Here is a 23,319-nt window from a genome sequence, read left to right as displayed (position 1 = left end):
TAGATATTTATAACATAAATTAGAAATTACCATAAATGCTTTAAAAATATGAAAATAGTTACTCACCTACGGTAGGGCTGATATTACTCATTTTAATAAAGAAACTTTACAGTATAATTACAAATAATAATAATTATTTAAAGACAACTGGGACTTTTACGTTAAATAATTATTTAAAAAAATCTTTTAATAATCTCTAATCTCTAGACAGCTGAAAATCACAACACTAAACCATAGACAAAAGAGACACTAAACCACACACTAAACCAAAGATGCACTTAAAAACACTATTCTATTGACGAAATGATCAAAATCGTATCTTATCTATGGTATAAACTACAAAATTCACTTAAAATTCTAATTATCATAAATTATTAATATTAAACGCAAATGATTGAAGTTCTTCTCATTTTGGGATTCGAAAAAGGGTTACTGATTCAAATATTAAATCACAAAATACTTATAAAAACTCATCATATATAAATCCACCTTAAAAATCCACAGAACCAAAATTTTCAATGACAACATTATGCAACATAATTAATTACTCTGAAGCTTACAGAGACAAACTAACCTATATATTTTATATTTTTTAATAATTTTTTATCTGAAGAAAATTACCTCTGAAATTACTTTTAAAAATATTAACCACTTAAATATGTTAGCAGTTTTTCGAAAATTAAATCTGGCAGGTATATCATTGGAGAGTATAAACAATTCTTATGTAAATTTACAATCAATAAGGTGGCGTAAACCCAGATGTGTCCCCACAGCTAAAAGTAAACGATTCCGTGTTCCTCAAACGTAATTTAATAAGAAAAAGTTTGAAAATTACGTTATTATACAGTGTATAATTATTTTTCAGACCAATACTTCCCGAAGATGAACAGATTGAAATTAAAAGACTATTTAATAATTATCGAAATCATTTGAAGTCAGTAAGACGGTATCTTATCAATAAACATTCTAAGATTGAAGAGACCACTCACGATCCAGAAGAATTGTTGAAAATAATTAATCAAGATTTTGAAAGATGTTCAGCAATAAATGACAAATGGAATGCTGAGCAAAAAATTCTCAGGGAACAAAGAATAGCCAAACAGCTAGAGGATGGTATTATATATATTTTTATATCTCAAATATATTTCTGATACTATAATCGGATCTAATAACCCTACTCAATCAGTAGCAAATAATTTAACTTTCATATAAGTAAAAGTTAAATTCAGATATGCTGTTTTTAGTTTGCTGCAAAGTTTTAGTAAATAAGAAATAACATGACAACACAGCATATTCCTTTAAATAAAAAAATAGTGTACAATATACAGAATTTTATGTTGAATCCAATTCTGTAGAGAAAAATGGGAGTGGTAATTTAAAAAAAAACTTTATACTACTTTATTTTGAGATACCTTAACCAACTTTTAAACCATGCATTTATATTAAAAAAAAATATTATCTCAACAACGATGATAGTTGACTTCTTCGTACAGCTTATTTTATTATTAATTGATGATCTATTTTTCTGTTTCTTAGTCTGGTAAATACCTAATATAAATTACAAAATTTTGTATATAAAAAATACTTACTAGCTGATTGACTGTGGTCATCTAGGAAGTCAACTTTTGTAAAATCTATATTGTTTTATTTTGTTATAGATATAAAGTTTGCCAAACAGAGAATTGAGTTGGAATTAGAAAAGGAACAACAGTCTTTGGAAAGAGTAGAAGAAATAGTTAGGAAACAAAAAGAGGCTTCTGTGGATTTTATTACTGCAGAAAATATTGATAAAGCTATCGACCAAGCATTGGCACAAGAAACTGACTATAATTTTGCAGTTGACATTAATGGTGAGAAATTACATGGTAGAGAGACGAGACCTGAAAAAAGTGAGAAAAAGGTTGCGTTGAAACAGTGAAATTAATTTTCTCAATAGTGTACTCTGTCATATGATTTTTTTTTTTTTTTTGGAATAAACTAATATAATTAAGAACGTTATAATGTAAGGGTAATAAAAATACATGGAAAATAAATAATAGTTTATTTACATGGCAATCTATATTACATTTTCAATTCATTATTTGGCAGCGTTTTTTTGATGAACATTTTCATCTTTGTTACAACAAATAATCATTGAGTAAACTAGAGCGTTACATAATGGTCTTTAGTGTTATCACAGTATCTTCTTTTCTTGATTTTTCTGTATAGTATCTGACCTCTTGAGAAGCAGAGACCTAATATTTTGAAAAGGCATTTCAAAAGTTAAACTTAAAGCTACAGATAAAGCTAATATCCACGCATGTTCTTGAAGGTTTATCATTTTTGTAAAAAAACCGAATTCGTGTGGCGCTCTTGTAATACCGACGTTGTAAAAGAAGATCGGAAATTGCGTGAGATAAACGGTATAAGATACTTTTGTCCATAAAGTCCATACAGGCATTGAGAAGAAGTTGCCGATAATTCCTGAAAATAAATATTTAATTTTATCTTAAAAAGTAATATTTCTAGCGCAAAATTACCTTTATAGCCTAATTGCGTAGTAAATATTACCCAACAAAATGATCCAACCCATAAAATAGGAGAGACAGCGGCATATAGTGCTGCATGAGTGGGATTGTACACATAATCAATATTGCCCATAAATGATGGACCTAAATATGATAATAGGAAACTGAACAAAGCTATCGTGTTTCCCATTCTTAATTGAGCCTGAAATAGAGAATATTATGTTTATCTCTTATATGAGTATAAAATTTATAAATACCAAGTATTTCGCTTTTTAAAATTAAACAAACATAATTTTAATTTAAACGGTTTTAATTCCAAATAAATTCTATTGCAATTTTAAAATTCAGTCTGTGCTTTATTATTTAATTATGAAAATTATTTATGATCCTATTTTTCTAAAGGTTTTAAATGCTATTTTTATTTCAAAATATACATTTACAGAACGGAAATAGTATTATATAATATCTAGTATAAGATAAAAAATGCATAAGCGATATCAAATATAGCTCATGTACCGTGTGATCGAAAAAAACGGCGTCCAGTTGGCTTTTCATAGCCATCGCTGACGCCGTTTTTATTCGATCATACGGTATTTTTTATACTTATTATTGCTTTTCTTGTAAAGCAGATCATACTTTACATTAATGTTCTCTCCCCCCTTTCATGACCATATATTACAAAATAATTGTAAAAAATGATGTAAATTAAAATAAAAAAAAAGTTAACTCTAAAAATTCTCATATAATATTGTTACGTTTTTCGTCGGTTCCATGTGGATAGAAAGTCTCAATTTATTTAAAAACAATTTATTTAACACTAATTAACAAACCTTAACGATTAAAAAGACTTAAAGAACTATTTATAACTTATTTACAATTTATCTAACTATTTATCTAAAAGGAATTCATTTTGAATTTAGTGCGGCGATTGTAACTCTACGCGTCGACCGGTTGTTTTTCTCTGTCGTCCTCAGGCCTCAGGCGTCTGATTATATATGAGAGCAACAGACAATCCAGATTTGTCTCGACAATTCTTAGGGCTCGAACACACTGACGACCAGGTCGCAACGGCCAGGTCGCACCGGCCAGGCCGCAGCTACCTCTAAAACCATTAAATCAAATGATATAACGCACACTAACGTCCTAGCCGTCCGTTGGTCATTGCGACCAGAAGACTGCACGGAAATATTATTATTTTCTGCCGCTTGTTGCCAGTTTTCTTCCAAATTAATAATTTTTCAGATGAAATCCCTCAAATTCAAGGCACAATATTTTATTTTCTATAAGATATAGTGTTTTAGTGTAGTTTTTGCACACAGGCAGAAAATCCAAAGAAATAGTATACAGACTGGATCAAAGGTAAACTTAAATATAATCCCTTTTTTTATCAAGGGTCGATTCTAGGAAAAACTCAAAACATTTTTATATGACACACCTACTCTATTTATGGTTGGTATGATACCTGTTATTATACCTATGGTTTGGTTTTGAGTTTCGATGTTAAAAAATAAAAAAAAAATAATATTTAAAGTTTTTCTACAACCACTTGTTTTTTTTATTAAATTAGTTTTTTTAGTTATATTGTAGTCATGTACAAGGAGGACAACTGTATTTTAAATATTATATTTAATTTAACGTTTTTCAAACAGGGTTCATTAGACTCATAGTAGGTACATTATTTTGAAAAAAAAATTAAGAAAGTAACTTAAACATTCATAAAAATAGAAGTAATTACTGTTTGGTTTGGTTTGGTTTGGTTCTTGATTCTTCGTTATATTGTAAACATTGAAATAACTGGAAGCTAAACTTTCTACCTGCTTATATTTAGAGCCAGTGTCTGACGATCTTTTTTTACGATGGCCCTAATATGTTTACTTCTAAAGTCGATAAGGGCGCCATATCAGTAGAAAAAAGAAACAGAATATCTCCCTTTTTGTCGGTCGCGCGTACACAATGATTTTTGTTTGTTGTGAATAGCAACTTCGCTTTTTTAGTTAACTCGGATATTTTAACATTTCTGAAACAATATTTTCTAATTGGTAAAACGTAAAAAATCGTTAGATTTGACAACTCAGTTGAAACTGGTCGTTCATCTGGCCGCAGCTAAAAACGCAATACATCCGGCCAGCCGACGGCCAGGTCGTTCGTCAGTGAGTTCGAGCCCTTAGCCGCGTTCTTTGTCTCACCAGCTTCTTATTCGTTCTAAAAGGTCGGCGTCGCCGGGCGTATGAGTCATAGCCGAGTGGCCAGGCCTAAGGCCGAGTTCACACGGGTCCGCAACAATATTAATTAATATAAATTTAATTCTCATATTAAATATTTCAACTGAAGAAGTCCGAAGTAGGTTTTTGAAATCATTATTTTACTAATACTCATTCCAATATCATGTGGTTATGAATGTTCAACATTTTTATGTCTTAAAAACCATTAGAAATTGATATAGAAAATAACAAAGTTGCTTTATAACTCTAAACATTTCTTTATAAAATATAACTTAATTTTGTCAGTTGACGAAATACCTATTAGTTTTAAAAAGCGATAGGTCATCATATTTTACTATATCTGCTTTTACTTACCTTGGTAAACGTAACATGTTTGTATTTTCTCAATAAATAACCCATAAATACACCCATAATGTATACAGTAGCCCTGTGTGGAGGCAGAATATACATATAATCGGCAGTTTCAAAAAGTTGTTGAATTCTAAAAAAAAACTAGAATTTAGACTCATTTTTTTTCTCATGCGACTATTATACCGTATGATCGAGAAAAAACGGCGTCCAGTTGACTGGGAAATGACGACTGATGACATTTACCATATAAATTTACATATAAAATGACAGCGACCTTCATTTCATAGCCATTGCTGACGCCGCACAGTGGGGTATTTGACACTGATAGTTGATCGAAATTTTTTTATGAAGACCTTATATAAATTATTGTTATTTTCAATTAAAGAGGAAATAATATGAACAAAATAAAGGATAATTCGTCGATTTTATAAAAAGAAAGAAAAATCACTGTTCCAGTGTTTCTACGGTCAGTGCCAGTAGTAATATCGCAACTACTACTACTAATGCTACGACTAATCCGCGAGCAATGCCCATACCACTAAAGTCGCTACTAATGCCAAATTGTGTTATACTGCTAATGACACTAATGCGATCGCTTTGTACACAACAATGCCATCGCGGTTTACACCTCGCATTAGTATATCACTGATTGGCAAATTAGAGGAAACCAAGAATGTTTTTCTCATTTTATCAGCAAAATCGCAAAAAGGTGCAGTATTTTATTTTACTGTATGAAAGCCCAATGTTTACTAAGTAAAACGTATATAGACAATATGCTGAATTCTTCGAAATGCGCAACTAAATGTCTAAGTATAATAAAAATGTCACAAATTTAATCAAATTTTATGAACGCCTAACTTTTAGTTGCAAAAAAAATCGTTAGTATAGAGAATATCAAAATAAATAATATGTTTTTGTAGAATACATACCTGCAGCTTGCTGAGCCATTTTCAATCAAAACGATAAAATAAACGTAAAAAGAGCACAAGAACAACAACAATTTATAATTTTAAACATAAAATTTAGCCATTTACCTCTTATCTGTGAGAAGTAACAACTTTGACGTTTCGTTGAAACAAATGAATGCAACTAAACACACCCATGATACAAAGAATACAAGGTATGATATTGCGCAGGTTGGTCACTACGTCACAGGTGATAAACGGCACCATTGGTCGGCAAGTTCCGCGCGCCAATTTCAAATTGTCAAACAGATGACACAATAAATGTCAGAATAATTTTTCAAATGTCAAGCACGATGATTTGACATAACTTTTAGGGTTATGTCCTAATTCTTCCCTATTTTAGGTCTTTTTTTATTAGTGGCAATTGCACAAGATGGATATTTTTTTGTATGGCGTATGACGTCACAGGTGGTATGCGCAAACTTAACGAAATTGGGGCCGCTATCGATCATACCTTGTTTTCTTTGTACCATGAAACACACCCATAGCAACGCCATTCATGGCAGAGATGATTTAATTTATCATTTATCTTTTTTTGGGAAATCTTAAACACATTTGCTTTTTCGAATTTCGATCACCTTTTTCATGCTAATACCCCACCGTGCGCCGTTTTTATTCGATCATACGGTATAAATAGGTATTATGTAAATTATAAAGTAAAATAGAACGCTATATATTTTTTAGATTACGAAGAATAAGGTAATCCATATAGATTTTCAAATATGAAAAATTTTAGAGTAAAATTTCAGACTTAAGACTATCCGCTGGCGGATATGGTTTAAGTTTATAAATGAGTAGCTTAAGAAAACTACTCATTTATGAAGAAAGATACGCCATTTATTTTTTATTCAGTTTTGGGAATGCACTTTCTCAGTTTGTGTTACTTACGATGTTCCAAAGTGTACATAGTTGGACAATTTCATGGTGTATGTCACATAGTACCTCCCCATCGTAGATATGGTAGCTAAAGAGAGCAGTGTAACTGATCCTTTGACAGGCCATTTCCAAAGAATGTAAACTAGGAACGGTGATGTGAAAAACAGCTGCGTATCTATTCCAAGGTGATGCGTGTGTGTCAAACACTAAAAAAACATCAATTAATAAGGAATCAAATAAGAAATGCAAGTGAAATTGTGTATCTGGAAAGCGCACTGCGCTACATTTTCATCAGGCTGTATACCGAATATTCCCGATCAAGTCCCATAGCGAAAATGCACTTAGCAGCAGCAAAGTGGATCTTGCGGGAGCGTATAAAAAGGACTTGTTTTTGTTAATAGACATGCTCATGAGGTGTAGAACTTTTCAGGCTAACCTCGTATACTGTCTCCTTTGTTTCCTAACACTTACCATATCTTTGAATCCGAAATAATTATGGATAAATAGAAGGTTTCTCCACCAGTATTTTTTGCAAATATTGGAGTGATGTGTTACAACCATATTCCACATGGGTCCACTGTTTAGCCATGGTAATATGAATGTACAAAAGGCTGAAAAAAAAATGTTTTGGAATTATATATAATTAATATCCACAAGTTATAACATATTATATTATGTAAAGATTTTCAAAAAGAAAGCGATCTTTTTGTTGGTGATGAATTGCTTGTTTAAACAAAAGTAATATGTAATATTTAAATTTAGACAAAAACTTAATGCTTCTTTATCCTAACTTCTTAACTCCTAAAATATATTACTGTTAATTTATATTAAAAATAAAACAAAAATTAAATTTCAAATATCTATAGTAACCCTTAATGTATATTCTCATTAGAAACACAAAGTATAATAGTATCATTCTTGCATTTACCTATAAGTGCGGCAAATGTAGGAACTATTCTGTAAAGTCTGGAGATGTATTCCTGAGCTATCTTCAACTTTCCATCTTTGTTTAGTTTTCCAATTAAGGAATACGACGTTAGAAGTCCGGATATCATGATGAATGGGTCAGTATATAAACTTGCCGCTCTGCCAATTACAGTAAAGGGTCTTGCAAGATACTAAAAATAACAATTTAATTAGGTGAATCCCATACTTTCGGAAAATATAATCACTTTATTTTGGAGCCTCTTTAGCTTTATAACAATTTTTTTTATCTATTTCACAAATAGTATCTTTGTATATTTGATATCTATTTTAAAAATGTACTATAATAAGATATTTTGCGGTGTAGCCAATTCTGCAAACATCTATATTGTTATAATAAATAATTGAACAGTTACTCTACTCCGCAATGATACTCTGCTGAATTATAATTTATAAAAGTTTATACTATATCATAATACAATATTGTATGATACGCATTTTCTAAACATGTTATGTATAAAATAAATTTAAATTTTAAAGTGATTTCAAATTAAAAAAATCATATAAGAATTGTCTGTAGATCTGTTATCAACTCCCTTATTTGATATGTCTGATATTAAATTAAAAATACTGATAAAAAAATAAAGAAGCAGCAAAATGAAATAAAAATTTGACTGTAATTTTTTGCTACTTTATACTTTAGTAAGGCATTATTAGGAGAAATAATAAATTAATATAAAAATTAATTAATAAATAATTTCAGTCATTGTTTAAGTTACTTACTTCTACACACTCAGTCCTATTGACATATGGAATGAAGAATAATGCCATCGATTTATGAGCAGCAATGAGAAGAATGGCGTTCAGCATTCTTATTCCATGGACAGCTTCAATATCCCCTTGCGATCTTTTGTATGATGTTATCGAGTTAAGATTTTTCTTTAACGAGAAACACATTACCCATTTGTCTAAATTTGATCGCAATAATTAAATACTTTATTTTGCTTTTTGGATTATTACTTACTTTTTTCGCCATTAGCAAAACTATCGTAAAAGGTGGCAAACAGCTCGAAAAATATTATTGAACCAAACACCACCCTGAAAAAAATAAATAAAATTAAAACAATTGTACAAAAATAAAAAAAATGTACAATAATAATTGTTCAATTTCAATATAATATTAAAATATCAGTAACGATTGGATTTTGATATAGGTAAAGTCTGTCCAGTGAATCTGGGTGAAGATTCATAGGGAATAAAGATTTCTTTTCTACCTTTGGTTCTCTTCTTAAAGATTAAATTACAGAAAATATAATTTACCTATGAAAAGCTTAGTTTTTCTGCATCCGAATTTCGGATCATTTCTGCGAAAAAAAATATCGTAGCACAAAATTCTTAAAAAGTTGAAAAGACTCTATATTATCCTAATTTCGGTTACTTTTTAATTTGACAGCTACTTAACCAAGAAATTTGCAGAACTATTTGGAAACATGAAAAATAGGCTTTAAAATTATAGATCCCAGTAGATCCACGTTGGGCGCCAAAATAAATCTGTAACGTTTTCTTACTCTTACTCCCTACGAAGGACACCTCTTTGTCGATAGTACAGTCGCAGGTTCGTCAATATTTCACCAGAGAAAACTAAACTTTCTCAATCTTAAATTGTTGGGCGCCTGGCATCGTACACAAGAATTACACAGTTTTTAGTTGGTTATAAGACTATCACAATCATCACAGTCACTGTTATATGTATCCTATCGTTGGACGGACTGTACAAATTATATTTCATAGGTGCCTGTCTTTTTTGTATCTTCCAACAATATTTCTAGCAGTTTTTTTGCTGTTTTATTTATTTAATATACGAGAAACTCCACTTTTACAAATCTTCCGATAAAATGATTTCAGATTGCATAGATAAAGGCCACATCGAATAAATTATGTTTTAATAATTGATTTAAAGGTGCTGGTGGCGTAGAGGTACAGGCTCTCGTCTACCAATCTCAAGGTAGTGGGTTCGAATCCCACACCCGGCATTTCATCAGTCGACTATTTTTATTAAAATAAAAATAGTTTGGGTACCTAGGTCGACTCAGCCTTAAATGAGTACTTAGGATTCACAATCCTGAGGTAATAATAGGCGGTTGAAGCGTAGTGCTAGCCACATTACCTTCCTTGTATACCAAACGGCTCTAGTATGGCAAGCTGTACTCCCAAGGCGTTAAACGCTATATACGGGAGCTATTATTATATAATAATCGATTTAGGTAAAATTTGGTTAAATCAATAATTTTTACTTTGGATTGGGTTAAACTTGAGAATAAAATTTAATCTGTATCTGTCAAACTGAACATTTTAAGAAGTAAATGGCTAAAAATGGGTTTATCGGCCGAGATTTAATGGTAATTCGTTTGTTCGTCAACTGCTCATATTTCTGACCGAATGAGTAACCTGACCGGAGTAGATAAGTACTGAAAATACGATTTCGAAAGAAGTTGTGGATATATCTAACGAAGCTATAGGGCTGTTGATATCAAAAAAATGATCAGGAAGGTATGCTATTACCCAGATCCAGTTCGGTTAAAAAATACAGTTCTAATGGGGTAAAACATTTTACCGGACATATTTTGCCTCACTGGAAAGAAAAACAGGCATCTTAAATTTTGATGTATTTTAAAGTTTTTCGTGCCTGTGAGTGTATACTGTAAACTCTTAAGACTCCATTTCACTAGTTCAAAAAAGTAGCAAAATAAGCGTTCGCCATTTAACGTTTTATATAAAACTGGTTAGGTATCTTTAGACAAATGGAGAAGGAAATTAAAGATAAGTGATTATACTATACCCGTATTGTAGCCCATTTTTAGACAACTTCTTTATTTTTAAGTTTTTGATGGTCAAACATCAACAAAATATTCCTCAAGTTTGGACTAAATTTTCTCGAAAATAAGGACATAATTTAAAATTCCGTTACAATACGGAAATAGATTGAAGCTTTGTGATTACAGTGATATATAATTTATATGGTTTTGTAACAAATTGCTCGCTATTTTATGGCAAATGCTGAAAGTCTACAAATTTTAGTCAAGCCTTAATCAAAGCACGTTTGTTTGGAATTTTGGATGTGGCTTAACACGACAAGATCGGGCGGGCTAAGCCTTAGGCAGATCTCTGAAATATAATATATATTTCCTTCAGCCACACACCCGCTTTACCCGACCGCTGAAAGCGACCCAAAAGTACAGCGTAATAGACTTAATTTCTGTATGTTTTTCTTTCAGTATGCTAAAGTGTGTTTTACGATACAGTATGAAATAAAAGGTTTTTAAATGCAGTATACAAACTAATTTTTTCACATCTTAGTCAGACTAGTATTAGACAGTTAAAATACTTACAATGTACAGCGTAATAGACTTAATTTCTGTATGTTTTTCTTTCAGTATGCTAAAGTGTGTTTTACGATACAGTATGAAATAAAAGGTTTTTAAATGCAGTATATAAACTAATTTTTTCACATCTTAGTCAGACTGGTATTAGACAGTTAAAATACTTACAATGCAATTTGTGTTGATAAAGGTAGGCTTGTCTTTTCTGCAGTTTGACACATTTCGGGATTGACTTCATAACGTATTTCCAATTCGCTACCGTTAACGATATCGGCTGTAGCAAACTTAAGTCCTTGTTCGACATCTTGCGGGGTGCAGGAGCTGGGTACACACAAGGCCCAGTTTATGCTGGAGAATCTTGGGACTCTGTGGCCTGGCTGAAAACATAAATAAAGGAAAGCATAAAGTAAGGAAAGCGTTAGTGGACTTCTAGCTTGGTAATATTAAACACTGTTCTGTTATTTTAATATGTGGCTATATATATATATATATATATATATATATGTTTAATATACAGAGCGTTCCATTTAAAAAAAAACGAAGAAAAATTATTTTATATTTTAGAATTTAGAAAGAATTTTATATTTTAGAAATATTTTAGCTTAGAATTTTGAACATCCTGTATAATTTACGATTACCATTATTTATAGCGAAGTAAGTACAAACCGTCTAAAGTATATACCTAATATAGTTTTGATTTCAGGACAGTTCTTTATTTTACTAGTTCAATATCTCTGAAACTATCTATATATATTTACTCATATCTTAGGATTATGTAAAGTGATCTGAAAGGCAGTCAAAAATGCAATAATATACAGGGTGTTTCATTTAAAAATATGATACCACCCAATAGAAATTAATATATTTTCCTGAAATACATCTTCGTACCTACACACTTTAGGTTTGAACTTTTTTCTCTAGATTTCCAATTTTTTTACTCTAGGAGCTAACAGATGCCAGACGCACTGTTGCCGGACTCTCTGAATTTTTCTAATAAGAGAAAGCTTAGAGAATATTTTACATTTTGAGTAAACATAAAAGTAATCAGTTAAGTTTTATTTGTCTCAGTTTTTGATAGCGAGTATAATTATATTATAGTATGATTTTACCGTATGGTTAAAAAAAACTGCGCCCATTTGATTTAAAAATGACGATCGCTGACATTCCCCATATAACTTTGCATATAAAGTGACAGCGATCTCCATTTCATAGCCATCGCTGACGCCGTTTTTTTATCATACTGTATTTTCTATCAAAACACGATATAATTAATATCTTAGAATATTTGCAGACTTTTTAAACAAATAGTTATAAACAGAAAAATGAAGGCCAAGGTGTTGTGTATAATTTATTATTTTTGTTTTCGCACGTGTCTACAGGGTTGTTCACCACATACGACACGGAGTATTGTAGCTAAAAGATTAAATTTTTGCAAATTGTAAGTTTTGGATTCGTTGAAGGACTATTAGAGCTACAATTTAAAAATATTTTTACAAGATACAGAGTTTCCCAAATAAATCAAAATTATCAAAGTGGTATTTAAAAAATTATATATAAATGGAACACCCTATATATTATTATATTTTTAGTTTCTACGATTAAAATAGAGGTAAATTTGATTAAGGTTTATCACACTTAAACCTTACCGTTTTTGAAATATTTTCAATTTGGTGAAATTGCAGAAAAATTTTTAAGGCTTCATTTCTCCAAGGTTATCAAAATTTAATACTAAATATTTACTGAAGTTTATTTATTGATCAGTTATTGTGTTGCAATAATACAAATTATACTACCTTATACAGAGTGTCTAAAAATTATTTTATATAATTACTAGCTTTGAACGGCAATCATTTTTTAATTTAAATGGAACACCCTGTATATTTTACGAGAATCAGATGCATAATTTAATTGTCTATCAAATTGTATTATACCATTTTTGACATATACCTTCAAGTTTTCGTAGAAAATGCATTTTCTTAAAGTATATAGGATGTTCCATTTAAATTAAACAAGTTATTGTTTAAAGCTAGTAATTATATAAAATATTTTTTAGACACTCTGGATAAGGTAGTATAATTTTTATACTATCTTATGCTCGTCCTTCAACGAACTTACAATTTGCAAAAATCTAATCGTTTAGCTACAAATACTCTGTGTCGTATGTGGTAAACAACCCTGTATATTGGAATTCACTAAAAAATCTAAAACGAGACCATAAAAAATACTATAATCTTAAAACACGGTTTATGGCTATAATATGGTTATCCTTTTTGTATATTTTTGCTGATCTGTTAAATATATGCTAATTATGTACAGGTGTTTGGTGTTCGTTTTTGATAACTTATTTAAATACGATTGACAGATGTTTAGCAATGCCATAGAATTTGTTAAAAAAATTAACGTTTCATGTGTAAATAATAATTTAAATATTTCATTAACTAAATTGTTAATTAAGTTATTTAATGTAATTAACATAGCATATAAGATATCTTACTATATTACAAATGTATGAAACCCCTAAAAAATCCCATCAGTATTGATAAGGATTAAATAAGTCACGTGATTAATTACTGAGCCATTTTTCAGCCACTTTTCACATGTGAGCCATTTTTCAGATGCACCCCTGTCCAACAGAAAGTCTATGACAGGGACATTAATTGTATTTCGTCAGTGAAACGTGATAACCTGCTAACTCCCAGTGATCTGAAACAGCCACCGAAATGCTGCTATCTCCGTAATTTCCGTTACGATCCCGCTAAAGTAAACACACGGATACTTACTCGTATGTTTCTTTAGTACAGTACGTCGATCCAGGGTCGCACTAGGCCAAAGGGGTGGCAATGTAAGGAGGGGCCCGTGTGGATTTTTTTTACGTATTTTTTCGCCTTACGTTTTGGTCAGTTTTTTCCTATTATATACAGGGTGAGTCTGAAATAAGTGCAAATATTTTTAGGGGTAGTATATTTCGACCCAAGATTATGACACGATTATGAGGTTTATTGTGCGATTTTTTAAATTTGAAATTTAAAAAAAATGGATTTTTTTTAAATTTTTAGTTTAAAAACATACTTTGTTTGTTTGGCAACATAGGTAGTAGATTAAATTGACAAGAAAGAAAATCCAATGATTCTCAAAATTATAGCAAAAAAGTGGAAATTTTAAAAGAGAAATAACTCGGTTGTTTTGGATTTATTTGAAAAAACGGTAAAGAGAAAATATTATGTTTCTTTTATCGAGATTTACCAGCCCTCAAAATATTTGCACTTATTTAAGACTCGCCCTGTATAGAAATCAGGAAACTACCCTAATGCCAGGCAAACCAATGCAATGCAAATGCCATAATGCAATGCTAAAGAACATATTGTTAAGAATAAATAATGAACTATAAAGGGGGCCCGCGAAGGCTTTGGCCTCCCTAATAGTTATATATATAATATGGCCAGCCCGACCCTGCGTCGATCCGTTCTGTAAATACGGGGTATCCATAAAGGGTAAGGGAAAAATGAAATTCTCTATATACGAGCAATTCATCATCGGCGTGCTATAAATAGTTTAAATAACCATTACTTACTTGTACAACAATTTCCATAATACCTAATCAGTTTTATTTTTTTTCAACGTTTTTCCACGTAAATGATATATAATTTTTATAAAAATTAAAAAAATAAGGAGAAGAGTAATAAAAATTTAATAAAATCACGCACTGTTTTTCAAGCTTGGTCTACTACCGTTGTATAAAAAGTAGGATAAACATGGAAGGATTCTACCATATCTTCTAAGAATTATAAGTTTAATTTTTAAATTATTTTCATATTCATTAAGTCCAAAACGCTGCTACTTCAGTTCCTTAAAAATGCATTAAAAATTTATTCGTTTTAGGACTTATATGTATGTTTTGCTTCTAGACCGACGATATTATAAATATATGGTTATGAATATCATATTTTTTAAATTTAATTGATTATTTCTAAATCTGTTTGGGTAATATTCAATTCCATTTTCAAAATTTCAAATAATAAAGGTTGCTATCTCCAGAAGTATATTTTTATTTCTTATTTCTGCAAGACGAATATCTGCTATCTCTTTATTGTCTCTGAAAAAAATTATGTGACACGAAATATTAGCTTACTTCGGGTTTCTCTTATTACCGATTCTGAACCGTCCTAGAACTGTGATGCGTATGCGCAGAAGGAAATATGAAGACTTTATTTTATTTGTGCATGCGCTGCAGAGTTCTAGGACGGTTCAGAATCGGTAATAACAAGAACCCGAACAAAGCTATTAAGTTTTAGTGTTCCCCAGCAAATAAAATTCTTATCTCTTTATCATATTAACGCATGAAAATACTTCCTATATGTGTACATATTTTTTTGTGCCGTTTTTTTGCTCTCCTGGAAAATTAGGAATAATGGAGTTAGCAGTTTATCACATTTCACCGACAATTTGCCGTTTTAATCCAGAGGTAAATTTTAATCTCTGACAGTTATTGGATGTTGTCTGTCGCAATCTTCCCTGACTCGTTGAAGAATAAATAGGAAAAAAATAGAACAAAAATAGGAAGTAAAATAAAGAAAAATTTTCCAAAAAGTACACATTTCCCAATACAACATGACAACATGTAGTGCAAAAAATCCCGTGTAGACTTATTCCTAGTAATCGCATAATGAATAATTATTGTCTGTCGTTAAAATAAATGTAATTTGTTATGAATCACACACGTGAATAGATTCAACAAACTCGAAATATATTTTTAGTTTTAGTTTTCTGTGACAACGACCTCAACGTTTACCTGCTTATTCCTGAGGTTATTTGAATAAGATATTTGGAAAATTTTTATAGTCTAGGTTTAAAGTACATAATAATAATATTAATAAAAGAATAACTATTTAGTAATAAATAAATTTACAGTAGCCCCAAAGGCGTTAATTTTAAATGCCTATTTGCTATTTACATAAGAAATGTGACATCGACATTATTACAGACAAAATGTACAATTTATTACTTTTCATATGTGTTTAGTGAAGTTTGAAGCACATCATGGCAAGATATTATCTGTAAATTAATTCATGCGAGCGAATTATAGATATAAAAAGGAAAACACCGAAACGGACATAAAAATGTACAGTACACAACCCTGTCGCACCTCCCTTCTGACCCGTATGGAATTGGACATGCTATTGGCCAATTTTATTGGTGCTGTTTGGTTCCAATATAAGTTCTCTATGCATTGAATGTCTTTCAGATCTATATCAAGCTTTTTGAGGAGCTGAATTAATTTGTGGTGCTGTATGCGACCAATTTCGTAGTCTATGAAACCCAGGCGCTTTCTCTGATCGTATATGAAACACATCCTTTCTCTGATCGTAGCAGTTCTGGACAAACACCTGTGTTGTAACTATCCTTATACCTCACCCTTGCTTGAAGCCCATTTGCAAATCGCTTATGTCTCTTTCACATTTTTTTGTAAATTCTCTGGTGTATGATTTTAGTAATGATGTGTATGATTTTTTTAATGGTTCGAACATTATAGGGGCCTCCTTCAGGAATCTAGACAAGAGTACTTAATTGATTCACCAAGAAACATCGACGCACAGGGAGAAGTAATTGAAATATCGGAAGAAACAATAAGAATGGCTGCCAAGAACTTAAAATCAGGCAAAGCAAGCGACCCAGAAGGAATATACTCCGAAATGTTGAAAAATGGTACGCAGAAACTATTTAGAAGCTTGGCATTAATTTTAATATTTGCTTAAACGGACATCCCGTTCCAGAAGACTGGAAGCTGGCTTATATATCTTCGATCCATAAAAAAGGCAATAAGCTGGACTGCAGTAACTACCGTGGTATATCAGTGACGAGCACAATGAGCAGGTTATATGGTAGAATTTTACGTGATCTCATAGAAGAAGATTATAGAGAAAAGGAGGAAGAAGAACAGAATGGTTTTAGAGCAGGAAGGTCGTGAACAGATAACGTGTTCTGTTTAAAACAAGTTATAGAAAAAAGATCGGCAAGAAACTTGGACACACATATACCATTTGTTGACTTACGGAAAGCGTACGACACTGTCCCAATATCAAGACTATGGAGGGTACTAGAACAATCTACGATCAACCATACTTATATAACAGCTCTTAAGGAACTATATAAGGACGCAAAATCAAAAATAAAGGTAGGAAAAGAGCTTACAGAAATATTTATAACCGACAAAGGCTTGCGTCAAGGTTGTTGCATCTCCCCTACTCTCTTTAAAATATACGTTGCAGTCGCTTTAAAAAATTGGAAAAGAAAAATCCGTGGTATAAGCATAGAGATTGACAATGAATGTTTGTTCACACTTCAATTCGCAGACGATCAAATAATAGTTGCCAATGACAAAGATGATATGCAATATATGCTAAGAAAACTTATTGAAGAATACGGAGAATGGGGCTTGACAGATAACATAGCCAAAACAAAATATCTATGTATAGGCGCACAAGAAGGAAACTTGAACTTTGACAACGGTCACGAAATTAAGCAGTGTCAAGAGTATGAGTACCTGGGAATTACATTTGATAACACTGGAACTGACGTCAGAGAAATAGAAAAAAGGATTATCAACGCGAAAAAAATAATCGGATGTCTAAATGGAATCTTATGGAGCAAATCAATAATAAAGCGAAGAAAATTCAATATATATGAAACCATGACAAAGAGCAACCTCCTGTATGGAGCAGAAACATGAAGAATAACTGAGAGATACAAGAAGAGGATAGAGGCCGAAGAAATGGATGTCATTCGAAGATTAATGGGAATTTCAAGACAACAACGAATAAGAAATAATACCATAAAACAACAAATGGGTATAGAAGATACGATAACACAGGATATAGAGAAAAAGCAGCTGATCTGGTACGGACATGTAGAGCGAATGAAGGACACTAGATGGCCCAAGAAAATAATCAATTGGCAACCAAAAGGCAGAAGAAAACAGGGAAGACCGAAACTGGAATGGCAAAAAGCGTACACAAAGCGCTGAGTGAAAGAAACCTGTGTGCAGAGGATTGTACGAATAGAACAGGCTGGAAATTGGGTATGGGACAACGTAGAAAGACGTTCTAAACCGACTAATATATATATGATTTTAGAAATATTTTTAGGGTAAGGCTCTTTCCCCTAGGAGATGCAAGACCTTGTCGTTGGTCTCTCCTGGTCAGGTGCTGGGGGGGAATCCCCCTAGCGCTTGGCTTAGTCTAACAAGCATCTCACTCATCGTCTTGTTCCTGGCTGTAGTGTCGTGGCCAGGAAATTGCACCAAGACATATAACGATGCCGGACGGGGCTACCCCTGTCCGTCATACCAGGCACCCTCTACCAACTGTGGTCATGTCTCGTGGGTAGAAGGTGTGGGGGTTTTCTTGGCTTAACTGCCTGCACCAAGAGGAGACAACCTCACCAAAAACCTAAACCCTACGATGGCGGGACCAGGTTAAAGGGATGCGTGGCTAGACAGAGGACTCTAGAGGCTCTAGACCCAATAAGCGACATAAGCATCCGTTTCGTCTACCTGGCCTGGGCCAACCAGGCGGGCTAGACGATCCTCTGAGAGTAGGTCTTAGCGGAGCAGAAGCACGGAGATACCTCCGACTGCTCCACGAAGAACTTGCTCCAGAGGAAGCAAAAGCGAAAACATTCCTCCGAAAAGGGGAGAGTAAAGACCAAGAAACAACCTGACTCATCTCCATCAAAGGGCAAGAGAGGAAGCGAGAACCTCTCACCTCTTCTCCGGCAGGGAGAGAAAAAAGCCAGGATGGAAAGCCGTCCAATACCGGGAGGCAAGCAGGGACGTATCACCAGCTTTGCGCTATTGCTGGACAAGTGAAAATGGCGGTGCTGCCAAAGGCTTTCACAGAGGTTGCTCTGACCCCCGACCAACAAACGTCTATAGAAGAGGCTATACTGGACGAAGTAGTGGCGATCGGATCGCAACAGAACCATCTACAAAATGTGGGTCAGCTGCGTTTTGCGGGGATACACTTTCGGGTGGGCATGATCCTCATAGATTTTGTATCTTAAGAATCGGCGAATTGGTTGGTGGAAATCGCACCTAAGCTTAAAAATTGGGAAGGTCCGGAACTGGTTGCAGTGAATGGAGAAAACATCTCTAAAGGGGCGGCCATCACGGTCTTTTTGCAGAGGAGCAAGGGGAAAGACACCACCTAGCTGCTGAGCCTTATCCAGGGTCAGAACTTTAATGTAAGGACATCGAGTTGGTGAGTCATCAACTCGAGGGAGGATGGTCATGGTCAGGTCCTCACAATAGGAATTGACCTCAAATCCAAGGAGGCCATAGAGAAAGGGGGACATATCTTCTATTATAGATACGGGACAATATCGGTATCAGGTCTAAGGAGAGACCAAGTTAAAGAGGTGGAGAAAATGGAGGCAGATCCTCTAGCCTCCACCTCACGGGTTCCGCAGCCGGAGGCAAGATCCTCGACGACTGTGAAGGGCGGCGCGGAGGGCCAAACTCCAACCGTGGAAGGGTGTGTACCCTCGGAGGAAGAGGGTACAGTGATTAACCCCCCTCTTACTCATTCTACATTCTACATTCATTCTAGAGTAAGGCTCATCAGGCTGATAAGTGTTGAATACTTTATGAAGTGTTGTGATGCCTCTTTCATCTAGGAGTTTAAGGATTTCTGTAGGATTTTCATCTGGTCCACCGGCTTTGTTATTTTTTGTTTTTTTTTTGTGAGAAGATTAAGTTAAAAATTTTAAACGTGCCATAATTCATAGTGTGCTATTTAAAATTGGTGGAGAAACCGGGAGTATGTATTATAATTTTGAAAATATTCATGGACATTAAAATTCTCACAAATTTTTTCTGAATATATTTTTTGCAATACGAATCCAAGGACATTCCGAAATAAGAACTAAAAACAAAGAATTTGATGGGAATAAATTATGCAAAAAATTTTTATAACGAAAAACACGTGTGGATAATTATATCCTTAATAACATAAAATTAATGGATTTGATTGATTCAGAACAAAATCACAATAAAAAAGAAAACAAGTTTTTTTTGTTTAGACTGAAACGTGCTGAAACGATATTCAAATAAGTTACTATTTTTAGAATGACTAAATTAATTATTAATTATTTATTTACATTTTGGTTACTTTTTTAGTTGCAGGCAATGCCCATTTCTTTTATTTTTTTTTACTATTACTGTAGAAGTAGTATGGCGGTATCAACCTTCATTTTATAATAATTTATCTTATAAAAAATAAAATGAACATTCTTCTATTTTACATAAAAAAAAGCAGCTCGATTAACACTTTATTTTTTAATAAACCAGTTTTTAATCTCTTAGGCCTACCTAATTACAAGATTCACTAATAAGGATCTATATGATCTTGGTAATAAACATGTCAGAAACTAATAATAAAATGTGAATGGTAGATTTTTTTTAATTTTTTAGGTTGTGTCTAACTTTTATGGCTCTTTGTAGATACTACCAAAGTTTACAATATTTTATTCTGTAAACTTTGGTATCAGAATATACTGGTATAAGCTTCGTATAAAGAATATAGTATCAATGTATAACAGTATAACAATGTTGTCTTCAGTTTTTATCAATGAATAGTACAGAAAGACGGTTATAATTCAAACTACCTACTTTTTATTCAAATAAAATGTGTATGTCATTTTAGCTCTAAAATATAGTTCCGGAATATTGTATTTGTTCTAAATTATAATATTTATGTAGCAAATATGAACATTTGTACAGCCGAAGGCCAAATTTAATTCAGTTTTTATGTTTTTAAGATTCCTATTTGCTGATATCTAGGATATATTTCACATTTGCGGAAATATTTCATATTTGCTTAACAATATTTGATATTTGGTATATATTCTTCAGTAGCGACAAATTGTTAAATAAAGATGACTTGTCTAGAAAACTCTATTAATTAGAGTATATCTCAGCGGAGCAGGAGTACGGAGATACCTCCGACTGCTCCACGAATGATTTGTTCCAGAAGAAGTAAAAGCAAAAACCCTTCTCAAAAAAGAGGAGAGTAAAGAAACCAAGAAGCAGCCTGGCTAATCTCCGTACCACTTATCTTTGCACGTATCACTAGCTTTGTTAGACTCCAATGTAAGGACATTGAGTTGACGAGTCATCAACTCAACTCGAGGGAGGAGGGCCATGGTCAGGCCCTCGCAACAGGAATTGATCTCAAATCTAAGGAGGCAATGGAGAAAGAGAGATATATCCTCTATAATAAATACGGGACAATACCGTTCAAAAAGATCAGTTCTAAGCTAAAAAGGTGGAAAAAATGTAGACAAATCCTCCAACCTCCACCTCAAGGGTACCTCAGCCGGAGGCAAGCTTCTCGACTATGAAGAGTACGGGGGAAAAAGTTATAGACTCACTATATGATGAGTTATAACTCAAGAAAAGGGGACACAATATATTTTCGCAAAGTCGCAATGATTAACCTCCTACTAATTCTACATTCTACAAGAAATCTCTAGAATGGTGGAAACATTTACCAGGTCAGACAGAGTCATAAAAGTTTATAGTAGAACACTAAATAAACAAGACAGAAAAACTGAGTCCAAAGACAGAAAGCAAAGACAGAAAAACTGAGTCCTGCAAGCTCATTAGGCCATCTAAAACTAAGCCATACTATGTGCAGATTGTATTAATCAATCATCATTTATATCAGTGCGTCTCGTAAATGTACGATTCTTTTTATTAGGCAATGATAAGCCTTTAGTCTCCAAATTATTAGACTGTTTGTTAAGGACGCGAGTATGAAACCTAAAGATCAGAAGAGAACCACAACAGATCCGAAAAAATATAACGCTTATATAAAAATCTAAAGCTGATGCTAGTTCTAAATAATTGCATTCTAAGTGACTAAAAGATGGCATGCTCTTCAAGCTTAAAATGTGCCTTTGAAAATGTATTAACTGTTAATATGAAACTTAAAAAATTCTAAACGAAAATTAGTAATTTCCGTTTCTCTGCTATTATATTGCTACGAAATATAAGTCCAATTACTAAATAATTAATAAATTATTATTATCACTAATTTGAACCACCATATATATCTCTTACTGAGTTCGAGTTACCAAACACCCGGTACGTTACATAAATACAGGTACTGTTTTAAAAAGTTACTTACATCTTCCAGTTTACTTTTGAAGTGGTAATGAGACTGCATTAGCTTGTGAAGACCCGTCAGGTATGGGCTCTGCGGTACGCTAACTTCCAAAGAAGCTAAACAGTACTGTCCTTTAATTTTCTCGTCTTCTGAAAGTGCCGCCAAACACATATCGAAATCTCCAAGTTGGTTTATGTTTCCGTTTAGAATTCCGGATGGAATTTTTGCAGTCGAATCGTACACTGAAACCAATTAAAGAAAATATATTAACTAGAAAATTTGTGTTTTTTTGGCGTCATTATCAAAAATCCGAGATCGAAATAAAATAATATATTGCTCTTTAGTACTTTGGTCATAATAGGAATATAAATTAGTCTGCAGTTAACAGAGAAAGTCAGGTGATGTGTAGATTTGGTCAGACGACCATTAGAAAAGCCTGTAAAATAGAAAATATGTAAAAAAGTTGTGTGTGCCCTATGTGCGCATATTTGAAGTGAACTTCTTACCAACAGCTATTAAATTGAAGGATTTGAAGGACATATTTGACAAAGTGAAGTTTAACATGTTGAAAAAATAATAAATTTAAAATTAATAAATAATTTGATTCACTTTCACAAAATTTGTATTTAAATATCCGTCTGTCTATCTGTCTATCTGTCCGTCTCAAGACTTTATTCGGGTACCTCTATCCACTTGCCGAGTTTAGTTCCAATCAACCCATAATTAAGTCCATTTAGAGGCATCGGTTCGGAACGTCGAGAGCGCCATCATGTAGCCCGTCCCCAATTATGCTGAATTGGCCTACATTTTTTTTCAATATTAAATCCTTAGTGCCACCCTGATGAAAATGTAAACGAAACGTCGTATGCAACTTTGCAGGGTGAGACCGTGTGCATCCTTGCTCACATACCCTACACACCAAATTTGATCGC

At 32.7% G+C, this 23,319-nt stretch overlaps 2 protein-coding genes across 2 annotated transcripts in view; one reads left to right on the top strand and one right to left on the bottom strand.

The window, feature by feature from the left end:
* The first annotated feature begins 546 nt into the window (after positions 1–546).
* LOC115889453 (probable 28S ribosomal protein S26, mitochondrial) lies at positions 547–2,033 on the top strand. The gene is made up of 3 exons (XM_030909435.1): positions 547–804; positions 866–1,113; positions 1,659–2,033. Exons 1-3 carry the CDS (start codon positions 659–661, stop codon positions 1,916–1,918), a joined length of 654 nt encoding a protein of 217 aa, XP_030765295.1. The 5' UTR covers positions 547–658; the 3' UTR covers positions 1,919–2,033.
* Positions 2,027–23,319, bottom strand: part of LOC115889452 (nose resistant to fluoxetine protein 6-like) — an 84,666-nt gene continuing 63,373 nt past the window's right edge. The window contains exons 3-12 of the mRNA XM_030909434.1: positions 22,409–22,629; positions 11,394–11,602; positions 8,870–8,943; positions 8,629–8,813; positions 7,850–8,039; positions 7,393–7,532; positions 6,934–7,127; positions 5,084–5,210; positions 2,520–2,709; positions 2,027–2,463 (exon numbers count right to left, since the gene is read on the bottom strand). Of these exons, the coding sequence (XP_030765294.1) occupies positions 2,174–2,463; positions 2,520–2,709; positions 5,084–5,210; positions 6,934–7,127; positions 7,393–7,532; positions 7,850–8,039; positions 8,629–8,813; positions 8,870–8,943; positions 11,394–11,602; positions 22,409–22,629 (1,820 nt within the window). The 3' untranslated portion in view covers positions 2,027–2,173. The remainder of the gene's footprint in view (positions 2,464–2,519; positions 2,710–5,083; positions 5,211–6,933; positions 7,128–7,392; positions 7,533–7,849; positions 8,040–8,628; positions 8,814–8,869; positions 8,944–11,393; positions 11,603–22,408; positions 22,630–23,319) is intronic.

The sequence above is a fragment of the Sitophilus oryzae genome, unplaced genomic scaffold (genome assembly GCF_002938485.1).
Source record: "Sitophilus oryzae breed Bouriz unplaced genomic scaffold, Soryzae_2.0 scaffold_815_pilon_pilon, whole genome shotgun sequence".
Classification (NCBI taxonomy): domain Eukaryota; kingdom Metazoa; phylum Arthropoda; class Insecta; order Coleoptera; family Curculionidae; genus Sitophilus; species Sitophilus oryzae.
Note: the sequence above shows the minus strand (reverse complement) of the source record. Positions and strands in the feature narration are given on the sequence as shown.